Below are 13,096 nucleotides of genomic sequence, written 5' to 3' on the forward strand. Positions count from 1 at the left end.
ACTTAACATGTAGACAGGAACCCATAAAGCCCCTGTGATAATGACAGAGGAAAGCGAGCTATCGTTTTATTAGCTAGACAAAGAGAGACATTGTGCTGCGTCTACTTGACATCATTCACTGATAACTGCCCTTAATGCAACGCTGTTGAAATAAAACCAGAGCGTCAGTCACAGCCAGAGCAAATAGAAATCATGGAGTGCAAACAGACCTGCTGCTACCACAAACTTTAGGACTGACAACAGATGCATTGTTATATGCCAGCACTTGTAGCGGTGCTTTATTATTGCTTATACTTGGGGTCAGAGATTTGAACAAACCCCTAATCCTAAGTATTAAAGCATTAGTATTAAATGGTACAGATATTTATCCCACCCCATTAGTTCTACAGACATGAATGGTTCATCAAATCGTGCAACTTACTGAGGAGAGATGCACTGTTCTAAGCAATTGGCTCAAGATCGTTCCCCTCGCGCACAATAAATGGGAGGAAAAGTAATCCATTGAGTCGAATATTATAGAGCCTTGGCGTGGGCTTTCTTGTGATTTAGAAACCACTGATAACACTATAGAAATAATAGTGCTAAAGCTCACTCCAAATACTCTAACAACCACCCAGAACACCTTAAAATCTGCATAGGAAAGTGCTAAAATCCCTTCAAACACTAGACACGGCCATCTTCAGATTATTGTCTTTAGAACTTTCTTTTTTGGCGATATCTCTATGGCATCGCGGTTGAAGAGTAATTAGCCGGTGAAGTGGATTTACTTTATTTTAGAGTTAACGAAAGTTATCATGATTATTGTAATGTTTGAGGCGGATGTCATAACAAATGTCAGTAGGCCGACAAGCGCTGCAAAGGGGCGGGGCTACATCATGTCTACAGCAGGTTAGCAATGACCTACTTTGATTTGAAGCAAAATTGGACTAAAGAGTTCTTTTAACGTGATTTGCTTCGTCGTAAATCGCGTATTGTCTGAGTAGGTACTACATTTGAATTTGAATTGACTTTGTGGAAGCTAAAAAGTATGCTCTGGCGTATGATTATGGGTAATAAGAATGAAATTTGGACGTACTACATCCGCCATGTTGTTACTGTCACATGACCTACCAGCTTCAGTTGAGTCACTTCAGTGGCATTCACAATTCCTCTCCCGTGGCCTCATGGGATAGTAAAGTGTCTATCAAATCCACACTTCAGAATCTCACCAGAAGTAATAGGTCATCCTGGGACTTTTCACCTACAGTTTTCGAATACCATGTATGAGTAAAAAGAACTAGATATACTTGTTGAGCCCCTTCTGTAAATGTAAAAATCTCGAACCAATAAATGTAGAGCTTGTGCTATATTCTCTTGAAAGACATCCAGATGTTTCATCCACTCAAACTCACTTTGTTCTCTTTCTTTCCCTCCAGCCCGTCAACTTCCAGGTGTGCCCAGCCAGCGCCCCATAACCCCCCCAGGGTTCTCCCCTGCAGATACACCCAGCCAGCCGGGCGGCCTGCTCTACCTGATCGTGGGATGTGTTCTGGGCGTCATGGTGCTCATTCTGCTGGCCTTCATCGTCATGTGCTTGTGGAGAAACCGTCAGCAGAACAGTCTTCACAGTATGTGCCACCTTTCCTGTTTACTTCCTAGTTTTTGTGCGTTTTGGGGCTACTGTGTACTTAGTGGTTACTAAGAAAACTATTGAATTGCTATCATTGTAGTGTCCAAAAATCATTACAATGTTTTGTTTCCTCCTAATGTATATTTTTTATGGTGGAACATGTTACTTTAAGTATCAATTTCTTTAGCTGCTACCATTATTATTTTATTTAGATATGTAGTAATGAGGCCAGCCGCGCTGTGTTGTTTTAGTTTATGCAGTATTTCTGTAAGGTTAACAGAGGTTATGCTGTGTCAATAATGTCTTTATGAAATTGAGTTAGAGTCCACCACCTGATCCAGGCCTGGTTTTCATTGCCTCTCCTCGACTGCTGGCCCTTTGAAGTTTACTTTCTTTCTCTCTTTTTTCCTCTTTTCCACTCTCAATGAGATTGAGTAACAGAGTAAACAGTGCTGGCCACAGCGGTGTGTATAAGTAGTAACACAGACACACCTCCCCCTGAAATAGGCCACAAATGGGCCTGCTAACTTTCATCACACACACTACAGTTCGCTGCTAGTCTGTTTGGCAAAGGAGTTATGTTATGTTTCACATTCGTGCATTGTTTCTTCAGCATTTTTTGTACAATATTGACTGTAGTATATTTTCTGTATAGTGTCTGCATTTTACTGTCCATGTACACTATCGTTCAAAAGTTGGTGGTCATGATTTATTTAAATTTAAGTTTTTTAAAGAAGTCTAATGCTCATCAAGGCTGCATTTATTTGATAAAAAATACCGTAAAAACAGTAATGCTGTGAATTTTTATTACAGTTTAAAATAGCTGTTTTGTTACTTTAATATATTTTAAAATGTAATTCCTGTGATGTACAGCTGAAATTTTCATCATCATGACTCTAGTCTTCAGTGTCACATGATCCTTCAGAAATCATTCTAATTTGCTGATTGCACTAGAAACATTTATTATTATTATTTTCAATGTTGAAACAGTTGTGCTGCCTAATATTTTTGTAGAAACCATGGTCATTTTTTTTTTTTTAGGATTTCTTGATTTTTTTATTTATTTGATCAATTAAATGCATCCTTGTTGAATTAAATGATTAAATTATTTAAAAAATGTTTATCTTTTGAAGGGTGGTGTATAATAACTACAGAAGAATGTGCAAATAGTTTTAGATGGAGTTTAGCATGTCACAATACCCATTAAAAATTTACTAACGTAAAAATATTCTGTGTAGAATACGACCCTCCAAGTTACCTGTACCAGTCGGCAGAGATGAACGGTCATGTTCTGGAATATTCCACGCTGCCTGGCTCCAGCCATGTGAATGGAAGCGTGCACACGGGCTGTGGACACACCGCTCCCATGATGCCCCAGGGCTGCCATCACCTCCACCACAAATTGCCCAATGGTCTGGCTTTGCTGAACGGATCAGGAGCGCTCTACCCTCCCGGGCATCCTCACGCACACGACGCTTCTCTGCCCCACAACACTATGGAGTACGATCACCCACACCCCCATCACCTTCGTAATGTGAGTAATAGTTTGTGCATGTGCGGTTGTATTTATTTTCCGGCATTCGAGTAGAAGATATGTGCCTGACATTTTGGTTCCCATATGGCAAACAGTTACAGCGGTCACTATAATGTGGAATGCTGTATTGACCAATCAGCACCCAGAACCACTAAAACAAATTGTTATAATGTGTAGTGCAGTATAGTATGCACATGGTATAGTGCAGTAAACTCTATATTTAATTGTCTGGGTCATATTTTCTTTTACTTTGTACATTTATGTTCATGGTTGTCTTAATTGACCTCTAACAAATGAGTTTGCTCAAATTAAGTTTGATTAGATGCATAAGCTTGAAAGTGTTTTCTCCTCCCTTCTGAAAGTTAATATGTGTGTGTATATATATATACTGTATATATATTGGAATAAATAAGATTTTTTAATGTTTTTGAAAGTAGTTTCTTATGCTCGCCAAGGCTGAATTTTATTTGATCAAAAATACAGTAGAAACTGTAATATTGTGAAACATAATTACAATTTAAAATCTCCAACTCTTTAAAATAAGGTCTCATTTGTTAACATTAGTTAATGCATTAATATGAACTTACAGTGAGCAATATTTTTGTTAAAGTATTTATTAATCTTTGTTAATGTTAGTTAATAAAAATAGGTTAATAAAAATAAATAAAGTGAATTCACTAATGTTAACAAATACAATGTTGTATTTTAAAAATGTATTAGTAAATGTTGTAATAAATATGAACTAAGATTAAAAAATATGTAGAAATATTGTTAGTTCATGTTAACTAATATAGTTAACCAATTAAACCTTATTAGTGTTACCAAAATCACTGTTGTCCAATTGAATTTTCTTTTTACATTTTTAAAACGTATTTTATTCTTATAAAGCTACAATTTCAGCATCATTACTCCAGTCTTCAGTGTCACATGATCCATCAGAAATCATTCTAATATGCTGATTATTATTGGTACTTATTTAATAATAGATCTTTGTTAATTGTCATAATATTTAATAATATAATATAGTACGCTGTGTTATAATGTAATCTAGTGCAGTAGTGTAGCCTGATATCATTTAGTATAACATGTTATTGTATAGTATGGTGTGGTATGTCAAATACAGTATAGTTACATTTGGTCTGTGTTCTCCTGTATATTTTGTCCTATAGCATTGTGAAACTGAAAGTAACACAGTCATGTATACAGTAAGTGTAGTGCTTGAGTAATGAGAAATGAAATCTGTCTTTTGTTGTGGCAGGGAGGGGGAATATACACGGCTCTGCCCCAGAACGATTCGTCGGACTGCATGAGCTGTCAAAACTTCTGCAACAACAACAGGTGAGAGAGAGGGAAACGCAATCCTTGAAAAGCCAAGCCCAGTAGCTTGTTAATGTTTGCTGTTTACATGCCTGCAGAATTATGTTTTGCGCAGCACGCCTCCAGTCAGCAAACCAATCATCTGTTCCATCTGGTTCTCATTTCACCCCTGACCTGAGCTTATTCTCTTCTGGGCTAAACACACACACACACACACACACACACACGCATGGCAACTCCTCTCGTCGAGGCTTGTTTGTGTACTCTAGTGTGTCCGGCAGTAACAGTTTACACTGAACGCACCCTTGCTACAGTCTTAATGAGCGGAGTGTTTATTTAGCCGCGGCCGACCGGGGAGCAGAGGGAAATCCTTCTGAATGGAGCTGATATCAGCGCACTAACTGTGTGCATCTGTGCACACTTCATAGCCCTGATTACTTCTCGAGTGCGTGTGTATTTATACTCGCAGGTATTGTTTGTTTGGGTGTTTATGTGTACGTATGTGTGTGTGTTGAAGCCTCTCTGTCTTATCAGCATGTGCAAACACACAGAGACACACACTTTTGAGTCTGGTCAGGCAGCGTAGAGACTTGCGGAAATAAATCTGTGATCTCAGATGCGATCAGAGTTTGAATAAAGCCGAGATGCTTGTTGCAGCTGGTGCACAGACTCGAGCTGGACTGTGAGGAAGAAATGCGTAGAAAATCCAAATGCTGTCGTTTACACATCCTCTTAGCAAACCTGTACGGTTTCTTCCGTGAAACATAAAAGGAGAAATTTTGAAGAATGCTCATGCTGCGCTTTTGCATGCAACAAAAGTATATTGTGACAAGAGCTGTCAAACTCAGTTAATTATTTGTTTACAATGACCATATTTTGGCATTAAATGACCTTTGCTGTCATCAAATACTTAATCTTTATAATACTTTAATGAGTTTAACTTTAATAACACTGTTAAATGTAATCTTTGCAAAATATAAAAGGCAATTTACAATAAATGAAATGCTTAAAATGCAAATCTCTAAATAAATATAAATTTTTTATACTGCGCATTATAATGTTGTGATGCTTAAATGCCTAAATTTACTTCAGTGAAGTATTTTAAACAATTGATTTTTAGTTTTTAGTGTTTAGTGTTTTGATTTTAATTTATTTACACAGTATATTACAGAATTTGAATATTGGTTATTGGTCATAACATGAAAATAATAGTTTTAATATGTTGTTAAGATGTGTCACACTTGGTTTGACTCCAGTCTATTAAAACCATAAAAAAATTGTTATTTGAAATAAAATAATATGTAAAAACAATGTATTTCTTGTAGTTTGCAGAGGAAACATTTGTCATTTTCATTTATTTTTACCTTGATATACTAAAATAACTAAAACAGAAATTAAAAAAAAAAGTATTTAAAAAAACTATATAGACAGAAAAAGACAAAAACACAAATTACTAAAACTTTATCTAAGATTAAAACTGAAAATAAAAACGAATTTAGACTTAATAAAAAATATAATAGTATATATATGATACTAAAATAACACTGTTTCTCACACACGCACACAACATTTTTTAATTCAGAAGACTTGATGTATAGCACATAAGTCATATGCACTACTTTCATGGTGCTTTTTGGTCAAAGTGATCTCCATGCAAGATTTGAGTAGATTAAATTGAAATATTGGCAAGAGGACATACATTTATAGCTTTGTTTTCATGGGAATATCTGGAAAATGTTTTAAGTTTGGTTCAAGAAAGTCAAAGTTTGCAGTGCAGTGCCCATCATTTATGTCTTGCGTTTGTGTTTTGTGGACAGGTGTTACACGAAAACCAATGGCACTTTCTCGGGCGGCACTCTCCCCCTAATGCACCGCGTGGCAGCGCGCCAACCCGACGGGCTCGAGATGATGCCCCTCAACCCCGCTTTGTCCCGCTGCCATGGACGTGACAGCCCACAGCTCAACAGCTCCCAGGAGAGAGATTCAGCCGAAGTGGCGGAGGAGGGCAAGACTCCACCCCTTTCCCAGAATTCCCCTTGTCTGCCTGTGGAAACAAAGTCCACCCTCGAGCAGCAGAGAGGTGAGAGAGTTTCAGCGCTATAAAGAGCTCTCTGATTCACTACACACTCCCTCTGAATGAGGAAAGTCAGTGTTTCCTCTCGCAGTTCAGGAAATTACTGCGTTGGCAAACTGTAAATTACCCATCATGCAATATTATTGTACCTGACTAGACTGCTGCATGCTGGAGCTGGTGCATAAATCTTTTCTATCTATTTGTGTGTGCGACAGGAGTTCAGCCCGTGCAGCGTGAAGACTCCGAGGGTCCCGTGGTGTGTTGGGAACGGCTGGGACTGCCTGATCTGGACTGTAAGGATAAAACAGCCTGGATCTCTACTGGAAGCTTGACTGGAGATTTCATCCAGCCTACAGTGCAGGAGATCTGAACATATCAAACATGCATACACTCTAAACACACGAGAGAGTACGAGAGAAATCGGGAACAGGAACATGGACACATTAAAAATAAAAAAAGAGGAAATGGCCAGTGATGGAATGGTCAGAGACATTGTGTGATTTGAAGTGGACACCAAACTGACTGCTTTCAGAGCTGGAGAAGACTGACGAGGGAAATAAACAGAACGAAAAGAAAGAATCAAGAGACTTTTATGCAAGGATGGTGGAAAACTCAAAGGCTGAAACGATCCCATTTGTGGGAGGACTTTTAAAAGTAAAAGCAAAAACTCTTTAGATTACTTATTTATTTTTTTGTAGTAGTAAAATATTATTTCATATGAATGTATCTGTTGTAAGAAAAAAAGTTTGTCTTTTATATTATTTATGCTTTTTTTTTTTGGATGAGAAACTTTCTTTATTTGTCTTTATATTTTTTTTGTTTGTTCCACACTGTGGAGTTTAGCCATTGTATGTGTAAAGTTTTGTTATAATATAAAGAGAAGATTAAGTATTATGTCTATCCATATCTTTCTCTAATGTTTTAATGCTCAAACTACCGAAAATGGATGAATAATAACAGATTTATATGACCCCTCAAAATGGCTTATTGCACCCCTAAAGCACATATGGAAATGCACAGTTGAAACCTAGAAAGGTTCCATTCAAGCATGAAACTTGATCACTTTACTATAATCGATAAAGCAGCCTGAGCGGTCTATGCCTGAGGGATATCAGAACTATCCACTAAAGTGTCCGGCAATTGCAACAGCTCTGAAGTTTTCCGGAGTCAATCCCGCAGCCTCCCAGCCACACCTCCTATCCATGCCTCTTTGTTAACCATAAACAAACTTGAGTGCTTGAGTGACCTTTGACCCTCCCAGAATGTGTTGAAGGGCGCTGGTCGTGTTCACGTCACTTGAGTGTTTTTGTTTGGTTGCTTAGTGGAGCTCTTTCCTGCGGTGTCCTCATTTCAGCGTCAGATGTGGTTTGTGCTCAAGTTGACTGTCTACATAAGCAGTCTGCCAAAGGCCGGATGGTGCATTGTCATGTTTTGCGGTCTTTTAACAGCTGATGTCAGGCAGGCACTGATGGATGGTTGGATTAAGAAGATGTTTTCATCATCATTTTCTCTTTTCTTTTTGATATAAAAGAGCTTGATGTACTATGAAAACATAGCGTCATTTTCAGATCCTCCCTCATCCATAAAGAGTATTTACAGAAACAAACCTTCAAAAATGAACTTTTTGCATTGACTTTTTGGCATCAAGTAGATTTAAAAACACATTTCCATCATGCACATCAAGGACACCTATTTGGTGTGCACTCAAGGTGAAGTGATAAGGAGGAAGTTGGACCTAGACACTTCTTACTTTAATGTTAAAGATGCCTCAAGGAACAACCATGATGAGAAAAAATATATATATATCCCCTCGATGTCGATACCCTATACACATAGTGACTCCAGGCTACATCCTTCCTGTAAAAGCACTTAGAAAGTCAAATGCAAACACTCAGAATGTGGTGAGACCATTGGCATTAGTGTGTGTTCGAATAAGTGGCAATGTCAGTGGCAATTTGAAGATTTTTTTTTTTTGCTGTGCAAGCCACAAATTTCTCTGCCATACAAAGCTTTCAGAAACTGCATCTACAGCTCTTCCCATATTACAAAATAAAAATGCAAACATATCGGGTTGCTGATATAAAGTATATCCACTTACTCAGTTAACATTTTTTGTGTATTAATGCAAAAGTTATATTATGTATGAGTGTCAAGTATGTGTTGCTTTTCACTTTTTCCACAAGGGGCAGTATAGCAGGAATTGGCACTAATCTGTTTTATGGTCTGTTTTTGCTGTTGTCATGGCAACGCAACAGTTCTGAGAGAATCTTACTGAACAAGTCAATGTTTATAGCAACATACATAGATATTAATGCAGACATTTGAATGTTACTTTTTCACAATGCTGAGGTTTCTTACTGCCAGTGCCAGATGAACGCAAGAATACACATCAAGTATATTTAACCAGGCCATGTGTTGACCGAGCGGTTGCGTTCACATATTTGCGTGAACATTGATAGAAAAGAATGATTGCACCCACAACTTGCACTCATTCAATGTATTGATAATAAATGAATAAGATAATAAATAAATATTTACATTTCACAGCTAATTCTAATGTTATTAACTCTTTCCCCACCAGCGTTTTTTAAAAAGTTGCCAGACACCACCAGCATTTTCTTTATTATAATTTTCAAAAAATATTTATGGCCTCCTAAATATATTTTTGTGTGCATATCTGAACATGCAATATATCAAAAGAAAGAACAGTCACAGCTTTTGAACAAATACGTTTTATTCTGGCTCTATCAACACTTGAAAGTGGGTACGTTTCTTAAAAATTTTGAGCAAAAGGCTGAGAAAAACTTTTTGTCAGAGACTACATTAGTGTTGTCAAAAGTACCGACTTCGGTTCCAAGTCAAAAATGTGATGCTTTGAGCGCTGTTGAGCGGAATTGTAAACACCTCTGATTGGCCATTGTGTTCACGCACTCATCGGATATGTCTGTGATTGGCTACAATGATTAACACACGGAAGTGTTTGAGAGCACACGGAAGTGTTTAAAAGTGTTTTGAAAGGGGGAGTGGGAGCATTCGAAAGCTCAATGAGGCGTCTGGACCGGTCCACTGATAGACGCTCTCGTGTGTATCTGTGTAAGCGCTCGGTGAAGAGCGTCAGTGATTTGAAGTGTTTTTTTTTTTTTTTTTGAAAAATGTTTTTGAAGCGCTGAGAATTTGTAACATTTCAGTACCAACTTGGTACTGAAGTCGGTACTTTCGACAAATGCATCTGCTTAAATATGCTATCGCTTGTTTCTGCATCTTCTTCACATGTCTTTTGATCAGGAGATTCAGTACTCTTTCAGAAGATGCGTCATAGCGTCATAGCGCCCCTACCATATAACAGTGAAATCACGGAAGCGTCGTCTCATAAAGAGTGGAAATTTCCGTCAATGGCAGGGAAAGAGTTAATAAATCGTTGATGTTCTTTTTGTAACTTTGAAATAAGCTAAATGCTCTAAAATGCAGAAAAGGGGATAATGGTATGTGACCTAACTTTATATTCATGAGTTAACCCTTTGTCATGTCATGACATAATACTTGCTCACCCATGACTGAGATGTTGTTGGCTGGTTAGAGTGGTTAACAGAGCTGGCAGCTTTTAGTCTCTCAGTTCTTGGTAAACCCCTTCACTATCTTTCCATTATAGTGCCAACAGACACCCAGGCCTGCTGGATTGTTCCCCACAAACCCTTTGACACCATGAAGCTTCCATCTGTCATTTTTGGTTGGAAAGAAAAATGTAGATGGAGGAAAGACTAGAGGTCTTGCTGTTTCCAGATTGTGGCAAACCGTTTAGTGCACAATCCAGGCCACTTCAAGCTGGTTTCTTGAATTCTGGCTGAGCTTGACGGTGTCTGGACATTAAAATATCCCTTCTGCTCCACTGGGCTTCAGCTGGAAAACCAAAGTCAGGATCTAAACAACAGGCACATGTATAGGCCCAGAAATCTTGAGTCGTATCAGATCACACAAGTGATATCGAAGCTTATCCTCCTGGACCTGTGAATTTGCTTTAATATGGTGAAGATGACTTTTAGAGTGGTGTCCTGTATAGCTTGAGCCATGAAGTCATGTAGCACAAATAGTAGAGGAGGATGCAAACAACACCATGGTAATGGGATCAATTCCGAGGGAATCCAAGAACTGAATGCAATGTAAATCATTTTGGATAAAAGTGGCCAAGAGAATCAGATCTGGTGACTCTAAAACCAATTGATCCATTAATCATGTCAGTCATATCCAACTCTTGGTAATTCCATGGGCGATTCTATACACATGAGATAATCCATTTATTTCCGTGATGATTTTTTTCCGGGGTAGGACACCAGGTTTTCCCCAACTCCTCCTTATTACATGGCTTGGGACTCACACATACTCAAGCATTCACACCTACGGGCAATTTAGCGCCTCCAATTCACCATAGCTGCATGTTTTTGGATTGGTGCGGAAACCGGAGCACCCGGAGGAAAAGGCCTTCCAAGAACCAAGGACCTTCTTGCTGTGAGGCAACATTGCTACCCACTGAGCCACTTTGCCGCCAACCATTTGATAGTAAAAACCATTTAATACTCTCCTGCAGGGATGGGCAGCTTTGGTCCTGGAAGGCCGCTGTCCTGCAGAGTTTCATTCCATCTTTAAAACAACACACCTGTCTCTGCAGGACTGTGGTCCTCCAGGACTGAAGTTGCCCATCACTGTTCTACTTAGAAAGAGTCCAGAAACAATGGATGAGAAAAGGACACTGAGAAAGAATAGGGTGACTGTGACAGAGAGAGAGAAAGTAGAAGGAATGTTGACAGAGGTCTCAGGTCGTTTGATGAGATGAAGATACGTTTGAAGACCTCCTGATAAAGACCTGCTTCTGTCTGAAGTCGCTCTTTACTGGCCCTGCCTCCACCCTGTCCTTCTGCCTCCTGCACCGCACTCAGAACCCTTATTAAGGGCACCATGGGAACAAATGTACCCATTGTCCACCCCAAAAATTCCTCCCCCAGTTTCTGAGTGGACCTGTTAGCGCCCTCTCCAACCCCCTCCTCCGCCCACCATTCTTCGCCTGTCACTTTGGCACACCCTGAATGAATGTAACACTCATGAATTAGGCCGTGTTTCTTTCTCTTTTCTTGTCTCTTGTTCTGAGAGTGGCCTGATTTGACTCAGCTTCCAAGCCGTTTATCCATGAGAGGTTACAAAACCGCACAAAGACTCTGGGACTCTGGCCCTGCCCCAGCCCTCTATTATTTTAGGCAAATTTCAGCCCCATAATCAGTGTTGAATAAATAAACTACCATTTTCTTGACCATGATCTCCACGGTCAACAGGAAATGTATGCACGACTTATCATGTCAGCTGATGATTAGGTTGTTATTTTATATGGGGCTTAAATTATGTATGGCTATCACTATATTTCTGTTGTGTGGAAGGGATGAACCTGCGTTACACTTCTGCGTTCAACGTGTCTGTTCTCCAGTTCATAATTAGACCAATAACGACAAATCAATTATACATGCTGACAGGACCAGCCGTTACCTCAGGCAACTTTCACAACATTTTCCGGTCCTAACTGACGCTGTGTGAAAGTCAATTATTTTATTTTTTCGTACTTTGTGAGGTGGGAGAGAGAGCATGTCTTTCAGTATTGTTGCTTAGTGTCATTTTGCCAAGTATGATATAATTGTTTATCCTGGAACAATATCAATATCAACTAATCATGTCTTTCCAAACCTGCTTGACTTTTTTTCTTCTGTAAAAAAGAAAAGAAGATAACTTAATGAAAATTTGGTTGGATGAATTCCATACAGCGGCAGTACCTTTTGACTTTCTTTAACACATAATAAAGCATGTGGTTTGCTGATAATTTTCAAGTGCTTCAATTGGTTTTGGTAAAAAACAACAACAAAAAAAACTATATGTAAGCAAATTTAACAGGAACACCATGGCAGTTACCATTGCTTTACTTAATGCCAGTTAGTGCTTCACACTCCAGTCCAGGAGGTGGCAGAAATTTACTCCTCTTTCTGCATTCTTCTTTTTCTGCCATCAGCTTGTTTGGCACCAAAACGTACACTGAATCACAGTGTACTGCAACTTTATTGAATTTACCCAACCGGAAATAACCGGCTAATCAACCTATCATTTCCTTCTGATTATGGGTTAAGGTTAGGGTTGCGGTTTTGCAATAGAGTTGGCTAACTATGTTTGTTGATTCAGGACCATCTTCTACAGTACCTTGCAAAATCACATTCATCAATATGGTGAGTCAAAAAAGAGGAAGCAAAAATATTGAAAGAGCAATAAGAACACAAATTTGTTGTTTATAATCTGTAGACATATCATTTTGGATGTGTTACAGTTGTGGTGCAATCCGTTGCTTTAGTGTAGCAATTGCCAAGGCTGAATTTCCCATCATAAAAATAACTGAGTTATGTGACCAATATTTATATCGGTACTTCTGGTTTTCTGACTGATCTATTGCAGCATGGAAGCCCAGACATGGTGGTTTATGGCTCCGTAACTCAAGGCCAAAAGCTGTTTATTTCCCACACTAAGGGATAGTTTTTTT

General features: G+C 38.7%; 1 protein-coding gene across 2 annotated transcripts in view; it reads left to right on the forward strand.

The window, feature by feature from the left end:
* cdon (cell adhesion associated, oncogene regulated) overlaps positions 1 to 7,510 on the forward strand; it is a 39,214-nt gene extending 31,704 nt beyond the window's left edge. For both annotated transcript variants that reach the window (XM_079621763.1, XM_079621762.1), the window contains exons 15-19: positions 1,416 to 1,607; positions 2,848 to 3,143; positions 4,402 to 4,481; positions 6,278 to 6,540; positions 6,750 to 7,510. In XM_079621763.1, coding sequence (XP_079477889.1) covers positions 1,416 to 1,607; positions 2,848 to 3,143; positions 4,402 to 4,481; positions 6,278 to 6,540; positions 6,750 to 6,904 — 986 coding nt within the window. In that variant the 3' untranslated portion in view covers positions 6,905 to 7,510. The remainder of the gene's footprint in view (positions 1 to 1,415; positions 1,608 to 2,847; positions 3,144 to 4,401; positions 4,482 to 6,277; positions 6,541 to 6,749) is intronic.
* Positions 7,511 to 13,096: the final 5,586 nt, after the last annotated feature.

The sequence above is a fragment of the Phoxinus phoxinus genome (assembly GCF_949152265.1).
Source record: "Phoxinus phoxinus genome assembly, chromosome: 8".
In the NCBI taxonomy this organism is placed as follows: domain Eukaryota; kingdom Metazoa; phylum Chordata; class Actinopteri; order Cypriniformes; family Leuciscidae; genus Phoxinus; species Phoxinus phoxinus.